The sequence below is a fragment of the Filicampus tigris genome, chromosome 1 (genome assembly GCF_054856515.1).
Source record: "Filicampus tigris isolate MCC_2025a chromosome 1, RoL_Ftig_1.0, whole genome shotgun sequence".
NCBI lineage: Eukaryota > Metazoa > Chordata > Actinopteri > Syngnathiformes > Syngnathidae > Filicampus > Filicampus tigris.
In genome coordinates, this window is record NC_141217.1 from 8,316,714 (window position 1) to 8,332,837 (window position 16,124).

Consider the following 16,124-nt stretch of genomic DNA (forward strand, 5'->3'; position numbering starts at 1 on the left):
AGATACCCGCAGGCACTCATAAAAGGTGCGATGGGTTTCTGGTGCGAGATCGACCAACGAGAGCATAAGTGGATTTATCCCGTGAGCTGACGGTGCGCATCACCGCAGCCTCTCGCTAGTATTGTCCGCGCTAACAAACGAACATCACTTTTGAACGACGTTCTGTTCGGATATTCATAACGTTATTTCAAATGTGCCGTCCGACAGCTGGGTTTACAAGTTGTGAGTAAAGCGTGCTCAGCCACCCGGCAAGCACGAACGTTCTCAGCACGACAACGACGACAAAACAAACAACGTTATGTTCGGAAACTCATAACGTCATTCAAATGTGCCATTCATTTAGTCAGAGTCAAACCGGGTAAGAGGATAGTACAGTACAACGGCTGTGTTTACAAGTTGTGAGCAGAGCACGACGACAAGACATCGGGCAAATAAAGGGTGGAAGTGTTTATTTTTAGCCTAAGTTTGTCTTAAAACACTTTACCTTAACTAGAATCCCGCATTGCATTTTATCTAAAGGACCTTGTTGATATTGTGCAAAGAGAAAGTTAAGGCATAATTATCTACGGTGACCGTGCTTCTTAGTTTTTAAAAGAAGTAGAAGGAGGCAACGAAGAAGTCGCGGCAGCAACAGCAGCAGCAATTTTACTTTTGCTTTGCACAAGAAGGACGACGACAAGCGTCGAAAAGTACAGGATTGTACATTTGGATAAAATGAACTATGGCATTCTAGTTAAGGTCAATGTTATGATAAAAATTAAAAATTTAATGTAGTTATTAGAGAATGTTCTGTCGTAATCATCCACTGCCCCGGTTGAAGCTCAGTTTCTCTCTCAGCCTGCAGCTTGGTATTTATTATTCATTTTGCATTTTTAAAGTGAAATTTATTGTATAACAAGTATTTAGAAGTGTGGGAACCATGTCGGGGGTTCTCAATGGCATAACAGAGGCGTAAATCTCCCCCAAAATGTGTCATCTTCCAAACCGCTTATCCTATACAGGGTCGCAGGGAGGTGCTGGAGCCTATCCCAGCCGTCAACGGGCGAAGGCAGACTACACCCCGAACTGGTCGCCAGCCAGTCGCAGGGCACACACAGACACCGTCACTGAGAGGGAATCGATCCCACGCTGCCCGCACACAACTCAGGCGTGTGTACCACTACACTATCAGTGACCTCCCCGCCAAAATAAAACTTTAAAATAAATATAATATAAGATGAAAATACAAATTATCAGAGCTGAGCAGTCCGTCCATGGGCCACCGGTCGGATCCTCCGGTCCGGCCGGATGCCCATTTTTGGGGCGGGGCGACTTGGAGGCGACAAATTTGAAAAAATGGCTGGACTAAGTATGGCCGGAAGTGGATTTTAGTGCGGCCCACTAATCGGCCCTCATGTGTTTGACCTGGTCGCGAGGCGGCCACATTTCATCTCAGCCTACTCAGTGAAAGGCTTCTTTTTAGGCTTGTTTCTACTCCCGCGTCAGCGGGAGCGTCAACTGCCGCATTGATTCACGTGATCGACGCGATGTGCTGTTGGCGACAGGTCTGCAACACATGCCACACACCCATCAGGAATTGTTGCTGCTCTGATCTGTCCATTATGTCACATGTTGCGATGACATACAGTCTCCCACACGGAGAGGAGAGAGAGGAAGCAGCACGCAGCTCGTTGCTGCTGCAAAAGCAAACTAGTTTGGCAATGAAATTAGGTTGTAGCAGGTACGATATCCATTGTTGTCGCTGTCTTTTTGAAGCAACATAGAATTTAACTGTTTCAAAACAACTTGTGTCTGGGAGTATATTAAGTTGCACACAGCACTCAACTATGACGCTGCCACATGAAGGGGCAAGGGGTAACGGGGCGGGGGCCGACAATGTTTATGAATATGGCCGGAGGGTCGCGGCCGGAAGGCTACCCAGGTCAAGGGTGGAGGGTCGCGGCCGGACCGGCAAAAAAGGGTCAAGTACCCAGCTCTGCAAATTATAATAAGTCAACCTTTACTTCAAGGTTTTTCACCTATCATTCGGGGTTCTGGTCCACATTAACTGCAATAAACGAGGAATCACTGTATATCTGGAGTATTTTCAGTGCGTTGCGTACATGTATCAGATGGAGAAAAGCCCATTTTGTCCATACTATATTGAGTAATGTGTGTTTTATGGAGCATTGTCTAATTTTAAAACAATGTTTAATTGAATAATAAACTGAAGCTTAAAATCAAGGTTTACAATTTTATGTTATGATAAATGACAGTGAACTGTTTGTAATTGCAAATCTGCATTCTGCTTTACTGTGTGTTCAGATTGCTGCATATGTCCATTCTCTGACTGTGTTTTACTTATCTTAAATATAAACCAGAATGGCTGAGGAGATACAAAATGAGTTACTGATGAACACAACCCAAATAAATGAACTGGCAGGAGTGGCAAAGGATTCAGCATATGCACATGGTTTGCTTATGAGGCTGAAAGAATCCCTTAACTCGTCAGAGGTGAGAATTTCCCATCTTTTTGAAAATGTTAGGTAGTTAATCTGGTTATATAAAAGCAGCGGTACTCAAGTAATTTCTAAAAAAAAAAGTAAAAAAATAAAAAACTTTGTAGAAGGGTGGCGCAATGGAGCCAGCTGTGGATCTACATTTCATTCCAAGCCATTAGCGGTATCACGATTGCTCTATTTTAGGAGATGACGTATGCTCCCATCACGCTCTTCCCAACGCCAGTGCCAAAAGCTCTTTTCCTCCAAGCTGTGGAAGTGCAAACTCACTTCAACACACTGGTTGATAAGATCAGCCAAGATCCTGACTTCCTGCAAGAGGCTCTTGCCAGGTGGGATGCTGACTTCATATTGGGGTATATTCACACATGATAGATGGGCAGATTCATCATGAAGTGAGCGAGATGTTTTTCTATATTTTATATTTGAAGCAGAAAATATTGATTTAGACACACCTCTAGACATTTTTACATCTTTGTCAGTCAATCCACAGTGATTTGAAATATTACAAAAAATAAATTTTATTTTGATACATTTTCATTTTCTAGCCTCGTTACTGTGGATGATTTCATCGCAAGATTGTTCAAGATACACCAGCATGTCGTCAAAGAAGGAAGGTTGAAGGTATGCAAGTCCTCCTGTATAACCTGCTTCTCAAACTTGTCCAACTAAGCATGCCTTGGGGGAACTTTGTTGTGCTCTCTGCCACAATCATGATGGAACAGAAAAGAGCCACAATCTTATCATATCACAGCACCCACTCAGCATACAATTGTCCAATATAGTTAAGACTCAGATTTATGGTCAATGAAGGAACATTGTCCAAGGCCCCCATTAAATCACAAACTCATTCTATCCCAATGACATATTCATATGTCATTTCACAGACGGTCTGAAAAAGTCTGGTACTGAATGAGTTAAAGGAGATGCAACATGCTTAATCAACTTACTTTTCTGAGCTTTTAGCCATGTTAAAATGCTTTTTCCTCAGCAAAAAAAAAAAAAAAAAGTGGTGTTTTCCTCCATTTATCGATATTAACGTAGCACTGAGTAAGAATTCGACCTTAATATTTTTTTTATTTTATTTTTTTATTTTTTATTAACTATTTTGATGAAACATTGACTTACAAGTAGTTGAATGGGACTTTTGTCATGCTGTGGGGAGTGGGGTGGGGGTCTGTATAATTTTTTCTGGCACTAAGCAACTTTGAGGAAGATAGGAGTAACCTTAGGACACGAAAAAATATAAATGTCCTGATTTGCTTTACGGCATACTCACTTCCTCCTTTCGCTATAAAGACGGAAGTCGATTCGAACGTCTACGTGCTATTACTGGTGTCATGGCAGAAGCCCCAAAACAAACAAAAAAAACAAAAGCATTGTATAAACAAAATTAGATTAATTACCTCATCACTATTCATCTTTCACACAGCCACTGTAAATAGAAATGTAATTCAGTACAATTTGCAGGCGAGCGATAGCAGGATTTCACGACACTCCGCGCTGGCGCGCATAGGAAATGTGGTTGACTTTGGTCAAAGTACTCCCGCTTTTGTCAACATGGCGCCGCCATAATCAACAAAACGGACATATGACACAGTACTATTTTGTTTTAAAGCATTCCTGCTCATTCCTCCTCACTAAACACCCACCCCACCTGATCCAAGAAAACAACTTCACAATGTGAAGTCACAATGTGAGGCGCACCTGCCGAGTAAACAAGCCCACTTTCCCCAGAAGCCAGCAGTTACTGTTTGGCGGGAGGTGCGCGCATCCGGCTTTGGGACGACAACGTGAAAGAGGCTCTGCAGCCACAACGGGAAGAGGCAGGATTTTGGTTAGTCTTACTTCTAGGTTAGAAAGATACCCACCAAAATAACTCATATTTCATAAGAAATTTGACCGCCATTGCGCTAAAGGTCATCACCATCATCATCAGCACTTTGAGTTCCATTTTTGTGTATGAAAAGTGCTGTATAAATAAAATGTGATTGATGTATATGCCTATCGTTAACTGTAGAAATCTTAATATAGCATGAGACATTTACTTTAAAGGGATGGCCATGTTTTCACTAACAAGTTCATTTAATATATTTTTTGATCAGGAAAATGAAAAGACTTGTCGTTTTCTATTTTATCCATTAATTCTGGAGAAATTAGGAAATAAGTGACTCCATGAATAACGCCCCTTGTTAATGAGGCAAATGGCTGCGCCCCCTACCGTTCTATCCTTGTTCGGTCGGAGTCACTGGATGGAGTCTCTGAACCGATTACAAACTCTCCATTGGAAATCATTGTACTTTCATTGCTTATAACGTCCAAAAACGGTGATCAATTGGCACCGATATTTATGTGGACATCCCTACTAATGCCCACTTCAACATATCAAAAGGATTATCCTCTCCGTGGCAGATTTATATGAGAATGAGGAAATGTGGAAGTAAGCAGAGCTAAATCGATTTAGGCTGGGACAAGCGCACACTGCTTCTTTGTTTGGAAAAAAAAGAAAAGAAAAGAAAAACACTGCTTGTTTGCTGATCACGGTTAGGACAAGCGAGGCATTTAACACCAGTCAGGATATTTCTAGCGACTGAAGAGGGAATGAATAGACGTGCACATTCATTTGGATGAGGAATGGCCCCAGTTTTTCGATCTACAACACGCCGTCCAATTTGGAACATAACAGCCGAAATGGCGCGTTCCAATGCTGCCACACTCAGCTGTGGAGTCGGATGCGCACGTTTAAGACATCCCCGGTGTTCGATGAGGTCTAACCTCACTCTGACGCAGCTTCACTTTCGCAGCTGCAAGTGGTGTCGGACAACGCATGCGACTGCTTGGGATGCAACCCCCGCGTCATGAAGACGCAGGCTCATGATCACCTCCACACGATGCGCGGACAGTAAGGAGCTAATGTTGTGCTAACGCCTTTTTTTTTTATAACTGCTTTAAGCTAGTTGTTGCTATTCACTGTACCATTATCCTGCTGTTAGCCGGGGGCGGGATAAAGATCCATGCCTCGCTGATTGCTTACCCGCTGCCAGTAGTTTAGTGTAGCTAAATGTCCGAAATATAACCAGTCGGTGTACGTGTGCGCATTCATGCTCTTGTCCACTTCAGCCTGTGTAAGTGGAGAAGCGATCGCCACGGTAGTTTTGATTTTGTGGAGGGGATCATGATGAGCTCACGTTTTATGTCAATAAATCCAAACCATTGTGCAGAACACTTTTATACTTTCACAGGTTGAAGTGGACAAGAGTAGTAATGTGCATTTGCATTTGGGTGGTGATCGGTTGCGGTTTTAGACAACAGAACTGAAAAAGCAAGCAATATTAACAGCTTGCCTCCCGTAACGTAGACCGCTGAGACCGGAAAAATAGCAAGCCGAGCCCCAAAAGGTGGCGGGGCAATTTGTCGTAAATCTAATCACAAAAAAAGCCCTTAAATTATTACTGAGTCTTTTGGGCGAAGCATTTTAGTTCTGATGTCATTTTTACATGCAAACCTTTTATATAAGTGCCAATATTAAGCTCATCCAAGTGTCCCTTAAGTGTTTGCAAGGGCCTTCTTTTTTAATCAATGTGCATAGAAAAGGTTGTAAATTATTTTGTAGAACTAAAATTGTGGCCACAAAATTGGTGGATGTCTCAATCCTTTTTCATTTTGTTTTCAAAGAATCACAAAATGTTAGGCGGTCCTCTTTCTTTATCCGCGGCATAACATTGCTTTTCTGCCATCGTATTATTATTTTCATTATTATTTAGTTATTTTTTTAAACAATGTGATGTGAAACACAAAACACACTCGGTAATGTCGTAATAAAAATAAAATCTCAACCATACATTCAGAACACTTCTCAACTGAATTTGCTTCACCGTGGCCATACCGTAAATTGAAAAAGCATAAAGTGCATGACCATTGCTGTTGGCACATTCCACTTCAGTATGAAAAATTACCGAGACCTGTACAAACAAGCACAACAAAATAAACTGAGAAAAATCATTTACACATACAGAGCATTCTTTAGAACAGTTCAGACAACTAGCAGAGAACGAGCTTCCTGAGCCACCAGGATTGTCAAGAAACATTTATTTTATATCCTGTACTTGATTTCTTTTTTTTTTTTTTTTTTAGTCCTTCAAATTTGGCAGGGCTGTTAACAAAACTCCTCTCTGGGGTGTTTCAAATTCAGAAGACATTTATGTTCACTTTACACAGTCAAAAGTTCTGAGGGGACCTTAGCATGGTTCTTTTATCTTTAATGCTTGCTACGCTAATAGTAACCACCAGAAGACTGTATATTTTCAGTTGAGCTCTTCAGGGAATGCCAGTAAGATCGCGTAGCTACACAGCTGTGGAGCCTTCTCTGCAAGATTGCAGTAGAAGGTCTAATCTGTCCAAAATGGTTCTTATTCTTTTTACTTCATTGGCTGCCCACCCATAGGGATGGCAACTCTCCTCTAGGACATGTGTGACTCTGTTCGGAACTGATTCCAACTAGCTAAGATGCCGAGCCAGGAGGAAAGGTCACAATGACACAACGGCCTAGCTCAAGTCACCTATCTAATCATATGCGCCAAAGAGGCCTTATATAACATCTTTCATTCGTTTATCCTTAACTTGTTTTTTCACCTGGGCTACGTCAAATTTTACCATTGAAATGCCACAGATAGGCTTTTACATGCACATGGTGAGGAAAAAACATTGGCTAAAGGGCACTTGGCGCATCAAAGTTAAATGGTGCAGGTGCTGCTTGAGGCACAAGGCTGCGTTCTATGTGTAGTTTCACTGTTGTATCACTAGCTTTGTTTGAACATACGGTAAGAGTTGCGCTTAAATGTACACATTCCTACACACTAGTGCACTTTGATAAATCTGATACTCTGCTAGGGGGGAAATGTTCGGCACTGATTATGCACACATTTGGCCCTAGTACTTTTGTCCCCACATTGCATTTTTACATTGAATTATTTTATCCATTTTTGTGTGTATAAAAAAGCACAAACAAGTTTAATTTTATCGGTCACAATGCAGACACTGTCTTCATAAAAATGTGTCAGTCTGTTATTCTTACCGTCTTCCCAGTCAATTGTGTTGGGTCTGACTCGATCCGACTACATGTGGGACCAGAAGGAGGATGGACACACATCTCTGAAACAGATCGAGATCAACACCTTTGCTGCTGCAGCAGGAGGCATCGCCTCACGCATACCTGATGTACACCGGTAACGTAGTTGTCAAAATCTAACCGCCAAAAAATTTTGGATTAATATACTAGAAAGCCCCAGAGAATCTGAGTAAAATATCGAGGAAAAATGGGCCTCTGTTGTCACAAAACTAGAATATGGAAGGAGTGAGGGCTGCCGGCCATAAGCGCTTTTACAGGGTTGCAAGAGGTAGCTGTTACCACCTTTACTAAATCCTTGGTACCAAACATGCCATCCCTGTTCGCATTGGCAATTAATCTATCAATACTAAATTCAAATTTTTTTTAATAAATATGACTTGTTTTGTCTTCATAGTGTGTTTAAAAAGTGGGTTTAGTATTTACTCCCACTCCGAGCCCACCTTCTTTCAAAAAGAAATGGTTGGGTCCTACGCGCCAACAATAGAGGTCCGGACATCACTTGACTGACCCACGTATGCATTTTTTTACGCAGCCATGCTGGCAGGATAGTAGCTGCGACAGGTAAAGGATTCACAATGGAAAGCAGTGATAAAATAGCGTTCACCAGTCAAAATTCCGACCAAGTGATTTCACATCTCACTTTGGTAAAAAGGAAAAAGTGCAAAAAGTGCAAGCTGGAAAGGTTACATTTCAAAGATCCCTAACAACTATCACAACGGCAGATGGTGAGAGCTACAATGGGGAGCCCTCGCGAACATACAACGTCTTGCAAGGTTACAAGTTTTGGTTACGGGCCATGTGTACTTTAGTCCGGTCACACGGCAGGATAATTAGCTCAATTTTATCCCCGAATCTCCCTTTCCGACAATTATAAGCATTACTGTAATTTCTCAAGAATATAATTTCACCAGATATTCCTGTTGACGGTGTGTTCTGATCTCAACGCTGCGACCTCAAATTGCAGATATTCAGCATGTTGGATTGTTTTGGCACGACTCCTCACCGTTCGTGGTGTGCACTTAGGACAAATAAGCGCACAGCCGGTAGACAGTGATGTGCAGCCAATCAGACAATGAGGTGACCAGGCGCCAAGTAAGTACGTAAGGAATCCAAAATCAAAACCGTCATGGCGTAACAGAAAATCTGCGCTCGCACTGTCTCCACTTCTTTGTCCAACGCAATTTCTTTTCGCCACTTTTTTCCTGATAAAAACAAACCAAAAACTATTGCCACTGCCTCCTCTTCACCCTCCATGTTTGTTTACTCCCTCACATTTAATCTCGAGAGGTTTTGCAAGATGTCTCGATCGACGTGGGAATATTCCTGAATGAAATCGGTTTGTGTGTGATGTGTTGATTTTGCCGCGTGGCTGTACACCACATACTGTATGCTCAAAACTGTTATACCCGTGATTTTTTTTTCCTCATCATGCGTGAGGTCTCTCACAATTTGGAAGTCTGCCGACAATTTTAAAGTCCTACCGTGTGGACCAGGCTTAAGACTTGCAAGGCTTAATCTTTGAAACAAGACTACTGAAGGCTCTCAACTGGGTTGCCTCTGAGCCAAGGCTGGGCTGACTGGCGGGAGGGGAGCAGCATTGGCAGGCCGCCTGGCGGTGGGCCGGGCACTTCCGCGCGCTGCCAAAGCGGGCGGGCAGGCTGGCCTCGTTCGGAAGCGTGAGACACGTGGCGCTCGCAGTCTCCCCGGCACTGGAGAATAACCCGTGGGCCGGAGGAGCCCTCCAATGGTGGGTCATAGCTTCGGTCAGTGTGGCAGTGGGACGAGAGAGTCCGTAGTTGGGTAGTTTTTCTATTACCCAGCTCAGGGAGTCACCCCGGAGGCAAACGGAACTGAAAAATTCCGACAACCCATCAAGGGATGGCCCGTGCCTTGCCCCTTTGTGAAGCAAAGCAAAATGTTTTGTATAAATTAAGGGTACATACAGAGGTGGGCATCGTTTAGCTATCACTAATTTCCCCTTTGTATTTCCGGCCAACCCATGCGGTCCCAATCCGTCCCTCGTTCCCAACAGCCAATCGGCGTCTAGAACATAATTTTCACGTCACACGCAAGCGCCGCACAAGAAGACACGCTGCCAAATAATGAAAAAATATGTCATTGTCATTGTGTCTGTGGGACCAAAAGGTATAAAACACTTTTATTTTTTATTTGTCTTTATGTGGCTGCATGTCAGGAGTACCGGTAAGTTCGTTCTCGAGGCTGTTTGGCTGACTCAGACCGACCGGGCGGGCCTGAGATACAGACGGACTAAAGCGCTGACGAATGTCCACCTGTGGTTGCATAAAAACAAAAGGGTTTATTTTAGTTTTCTTTTGTACAATGCTTTTTCGTTCAAATGTTGCTTTAAAATGGCTCGTATAGTTAAACATTTTAAGATTGGGACACTTTGACCCTAGAACACATTATCTGTATAGTTTCCTACCAAAACAATTTCAAAATCCAAATTGTTTGACCTCAGAGTTTTCACGGAATTTCTTATTTTGACCTTCCGTTTTAAATTTCTGTTTTAAAAAATATTGTTTGTGTTGCTACAAAAGACACATCCTCAAGGTGGCTGGGCAGCCGGAAAAGAGCGAGCGAATCATTGACAACAACCCAGCGGTGGGTCTGGCCAAGGCTATGGCCAAGGCCTGGGAGCTCTATGGATCAAAACGGTACATCCACCGAAAACCTTATCAAACGACACTTCATTGCCTAATAATACATTTTATATCTGAAATGGGCAGATTTAAATAAACAATACTTACTTCACATTGTATCCATTGGGCTTTCCAAAGATGTCTAACCCAATTAAGCACCATACCCTTAATGCAGAATGTGTTTCTGTAGCGATAAAGTGTTTAACAGGAGCCCTGTTGTCATTAAAGAGCGGTTGTCATGTTCGTGGTGGACGAGAATGAGTTCAATATGATGGATCAACGGATAATTGAGAATGAACTGCGGAAAGGGTAAAGTGTGATTACTTAAGACCTTTGCAATACCTTCAATAACTTTGTTTAAAATGAAACCTTTGCTGCAAAATGCAGACTGTGCTCACTGACCACTTTTCATTTAATGACAAACTCACAGTTTTCAATGTGTTTCAGGAATATTGCCGTTATACGAAAGCGTTTTGAGGACATCTCTGAATCTGGAAACCTTGATGAAGACAAGAGACTGTTTGTGTATGTGTCTTCTGTCCATTAATATCCAACATGAAGAACACTACTAGTGTAACACTGTAGACTGTGTTCTTGCTCGTTTTGATACAGTTCTGTCCTACCTCAAATTCAGTGATCGTCATGAAGTTGCAGTGATCTACTTCAGGAATGGTTTTATCCCTAAGAACTACAAGTCAGAAAAGGTAGTGACTTGCTGTATTTCTTCAAGGTGAACCACACTATTTAATCCGACTCAGGTACATAAACATACATAACACTAGAAAGCAGAGATGGGCTCTTTACCCTATTTTGCCGGTCTGTCCTCCATCCGGGACCTGGGCACCCTTCCGTCATTGTCCTTCCGTCGTTATTCATAAGTATAATCGTCCTCCGACCCCATCCGTCCACGTCCTTTTGAAGAGCTTCCGTCCTTGCATTCCGTCAGTCCATCCCCATTTAAAAAATAAAATAAAATAAAAATATGACGCCGTGGGAGAGAGTCTAACGACAGACGTTTCACAATTCATAAACATTTAAAGCTCATTAGCTGGGTATATCGTGGGCTGGCTGGGAATATCGTGAGTGGATTGAATTGTTTACAACTGTATCACAAAAGATAGCATGTACCCAGAGGACATCATGAGAATATTTACGATTGCGTTATAACGCAATGCTATTGTGTTTTATTGCAAAGCGTTTGCATTATAACTCAATACGTTTTCAGTTTTTATTGCGTTATTTCGCAATAAAATAATTCTTGCAAAATAATACAATGTTATTTTAGGAGGAGAACGAAAGACTTCCACTTCTGGTCGAAGCTTTAAGTGTACGGGGCCGCTGGAATGAGCATGAATGACTGTTTGGAGAGATTTTTACAGTCTAGAGATGTCCTAGACAAGGACATTTGTATGCAAAGGGATAAGAAACGCACTGAATGTTAACAAAACAAAATAGCTATCCACCTTTTTCCTCATCAGCGTAATGGGTGTCCTGTGGCGTATTACGTGTGTTGAACTACTAGAGGGTAGACTATGCCTGTGAGTGTGGTATCGCAGAAGAGAACAGTGGTCTTTCTTTTTAACACTAGGAGTACGAGAGCAGTCATTTTGACTGTTTTCAAACTTTGTGTTTACTCTGCATCTATAGATATAAGATGCTCCTGGCCTCTTGACTTTTCCTAATTCTGTAAATATTACATTACCATGGTGCAATTTTATGGTGTTAAATAGGGGTGTAACGGTATACCAGGGTGTATTAATACATTTCGGTCCGGCATGTTCGGTTCGGTCCACTTGCATATCATTTCTGATCAGTTTTTATTTTTATGGTAGGCTTATGCGCGAGTAGGCGAGTTTTCACACGGAAGCTATTGAGTGTTGCACACTAGGAGAGTGGGGGCACAGATGAGGAGTCAGTACGCCAGAAGCCATGATAAATCATAAATGCGTGGATAAATGGTATTATTATGGCATACGCAAACAAGCCAGAGCCCGAAGGCGGGGGAGCCTTGCGTGCACTGCGGTCTACTGTTAAGGAACATTCTGGCTTTACTGTTAAAATCGCCGATGGGGATAGGTACGTGGATAAGACCCAAAGTTGTGTGCCGACATTGCTACATGGAGATCGACGGCTATGTTGCAGGTAGCACGTCTAACATAATAATGGCATCATCCGACTGTGAATGTTTCTTCCACGAGGAAGAAAGTCTTTTTAGACAAAAACTTAAATAGCGAGAATTATCATATGCTGTTGAACATTGAAGATTTAAATTCCTGAAAAGTGTATATAATTTCATAAAGACTTTTTAAAGTTACTGTATTTTTTTCATTATAGAGTTTTAACATAGTTAGCAATAATCGTGCCTTCACACATATGTTATTCCTACACTATAAACGTATTCTATTTTATTCCACTATAAACGCTTTTCAACACACCCACAATTCCTACTTCACAAAGGTTCAACTTTTTCACCCGTAAAAAAAACACAAAATTCATTCCCATTGCCATATTCAACAATTCACATTCACATCAACAATCATTCCAATTTGAAATTGACAACATTCATCTCATTCACCTCATATTAGTCAAGCTTTTCAACACCCCCAAAATTCCTACTTCCCACACTTTCGACTCATTCACCCTTAAAAACCCACAAAAATTCCACTATTAACCATTCATTTCCATTGGAACATTTAACTTTTTACATTTATACCTTCCTAATTTCCACAAATTCAAGTCATTCAACACATATTCCGCTTTTCAACACCCCAAAATTCCTACTTCCCACACATTCAACTCATTCACCCTTAAAACACACACAAAAATTCCACTATTAAGCATTCATTTCCATTGGAACATTAGACTTTTCACATTTACACTTTCCCAATTGACACAAATTCAAGTAATTCAACTCATTAAACTCACATTCAGCTTTTCAACACCCCCAAAATTCCTATTTCCCACACATTCAACTCATTCACCATTAAAAAAAATCCACACAATTTCACCATTCATTTCCATGGACCAGTGTTATTGCTCCTTGGTCTCCCCAGTGCGGCCGCCATCTTGGACAGGGACATTAGCTAGAATGGGGATACTCACCCCGAAGTCTCCCCAGTGCGGCAGCCATCTTGTGTAGGGACATTAGCGAGACTGGGAATACTCACCCTGAGGTCTCCCCAGTGCGGCGGCCATCTTGGGCAGGGACATTAGCTAGACTGGGGATATTCACCCAGAGATCTCCCCAGTGCGGCGGCCATCCTGGGCAGGGATATTAGCTACACCCATGATTCTCGCCCCTCAGCTAGCCCCAATAAGGCGGCCATCTTACAGTATTGGAACACCCAGAATTGTCATACCCAGGTGTCCCTAATGAAGGGGACATGTTCAAAAGTATTGGGACACCCAGAATTTTCATCTCCAGGTGTCCCTAATGAAGCGTCCATGTTGTTCAAAAGTATTGGGACACTCCGATTTTTCATCCCCAGGTGTCCCTAATGAAGCGGCCATGTTGTTCCAAAGTATTGTCCCCCCCCATTTGAAATCCCCAGGTTCCTTCCTTCCCAAGATTCCTTCTTTCCTTCCTTCCTTGCTTCCTAGTGTCCTTTCTTCCTAATTTCTTTGCCTCATCCTTTCCTTCCTACTATTTTATATTCTTACTTTTTTTCTTGCTTGTTTTCCTTGCTATCTTGGTTCCTTGCTTCCTCCCTTCCTTTGATTCCATCATTCTTTGTTTTCCTTCTTTTTTTCCCTGACTTCCTTCTTTCATTCTTTCCTGACTTCCTCTTTTCTTGTTTCCCTTCTGATTTTTTTCAAGGTCATTCAACTTGATTCCAACGCATTCCAGTTTCTATTCAGCTTCCTTCGCCTTCACATGCAATTTATCCAGAAATTGCATTCTCTAGTTGTAAATGTTATGTATTGTTTTCATCACAAAGTGTATACACGTACTGTAATGACAACTTGTCTTTAACTGGAATACTTAGGCTGTTGCTGCTGAGTGTTCAAATATTTCAGTGTCGTAATAGTTTACAACATTAAGATATCTTTATTGTTATGTATTTTTTATTCTGGTGTAATTTTTATTAGAATGTCACCCGAATCGTTTGCTTTTATTTTTTCTAAAAAATGTACCGTTTACTTGTAATCTTTTCAAAAATAAACATGTTAAAAAAAAAAAGAAATCATTTTTTGTACCGAAAATATACCGAACCGAAATGTGATTTTAGTGTACCGTTACACCCCTAGTATTTAACAATATAAAAATTGTCATTCCATTAACTACAGCGTCCCAGTCAATTTGACGGTTCTACATACTCTTACGCACATTGCGCTGGGATGGCGACGTTCCTATAGCAACCAGCGGTTGCATGCCAGACAGTCGAAATAAATAAAATAATGATCTTATGTGGTGCTTGTTGACATAATTCCCCCATGGAAAAAAAAAGAGTTCCGGGGTGCGATCGGGACGCAGTTGTTTTGTGTACCCTACTTGGGTTTTACGTCCTCTTCTTCAAAATGAAGTGCAGTAAAGTTTCGGACACTTGTCTCCTTTTTCTTTGGCTCAAACCAGCGCAAGAGCCACATGGGACAATAGGCACTCCGCCAATTGTTTTTTTTAATAAACAAAAAACTAAAAAGAATTATTAGACACTCAAGCAGCGAGTAATAATGATTTTAGTCGATTACATCATTGCTAGAGCGCACCAAAGCACATTTCGCGCAGCAACATTGGAGCCCCGATTTGACGAGTCACTATGGCAACGAGGAAGAGGCGTGAGAGAACATTGCTGATTGGGTCAATGCATATGTTTCAATTAATATATGTCCATGATGGATCGTCACGTGAACCGGTACCGCTCAAAAACATTTTCTGGAAATGCTAAAACATCACTGCGCGGCCTGATCTCCATCCATTATCTATACCGTTTCTCCTCAGAAGTGTCACGGGCGTGCTGGAGCCTATCCCAGCTGTCTTCGGGCAGTAGGCGGGGGACACCCTGAATTGGTTGCCAGCCAATAGCAGGGGACAGAGAGACAAACAAACACTCACACTCACAATCACACCTAGGGGCAATTTAGATTAACCTACCTGTCCAATTAACCTACCAAGCATGTTTTTGGAGTGTGGGAGGAAACTGGAGTACCCGGAGAAAACCAACGCAAGCACGGGGAGAACATGCAAACTCCACACAGGGAGGCCGGGATCGAACCCACAACCTCTGAACTTTGAGGCGGACATGCTAACCAATCGAACCACCGTGCGGTCTGATCTCCCGACGAATAATTCTCTGTGTAGTAATGCTGCACTTTTAGCCACGGGCTCATTATCAAAAGGACATGCCACGTTTGTCTCCACCTGCATGTGCCTATAGGCACTTCTCATATACTGACTCAGATTTTTTTTTTTTTTATCGGTATAGACTTGTATGAACCGGTCCATGGCAGAAAAAAGGCTGGGGACCATTGCTCTATATGGATGGCTTTATATTAGCCAGTATATTAGCCATATGTTGATCAGATGGTAATTGCATCACACATTTATGGCCATCACACACAAACAGCTAAATGTCTTTACACATAAGCAGTCATATAACAATCAATAGTAAGGGAAGAAAGAAAACTCTGTGCCTTTTTTGACACACACACACACACAAACACACATGTAGACTTACACGCACACACCAAGAGGCATTTACATAAGTGCAGGCATACTTTGTCTAGTGGAATGGAATGTGGTTTAGAGGGATGTCTGACAAGGGCAGGACCAGGGCCGCCTTTACCTACTTATAGGCCCTGGGGCTAACCATCAAATACTGTATAGACAACGCCCACCTC

General features: G+C 42.0%; 1 protein-coding gene across 1 annotated transcript in view; it reads left to right on the forward strand.

Annotated features, from left to right (window-relative positions):
- LOC147152659 (glutathione synthetase-like) overlaps nucleotides 1-16,124 on the forward strand; it is a 43,959-nt gene that overhangs the window by 23,715 nt on the left and 4,120 nt on the right. Inside the window, exons 2-9 of the mRNA XM_086050188.1 lie at nucleotides 2,361-2,493; nucleotides 2,685-2,830; nucleotides 3,047-3,122; nucleotides 7,584-7,723; nucleotides 10,185-10,301; nucleotides 10,515-10,595; nucleotides 10,734-10,811; nucleotides 10,921-10,990. Coding sequence (XP_085906314.1) covers nucleotides 2,362-2,493; nucleotides 2,685-2,830; nucleotides 3,047-3,122; nucleotides 7,584-7,723; nucleotides 10,185-10,301; nucleotides 10,515-10,595; nucleotides 10,734-10,811; nucleotides 10,921-10,990 — 840 coding nt within the window. The 5' untranslated portion in view covers nucleotide 2,361. The remainder of the gene's footprint in view (nucleotides 1-2,360; nucleotides 2,494-2,684; nucleotides 2,831-3,046; nucleotides 3,123-7,583; nucleotides 7,724-10,184; nucleotides 10,302-10,514; nucleotides 10,596-10,733; nucleotides 10,812-10,920; nucleotides 10,991-16,124) is intronic.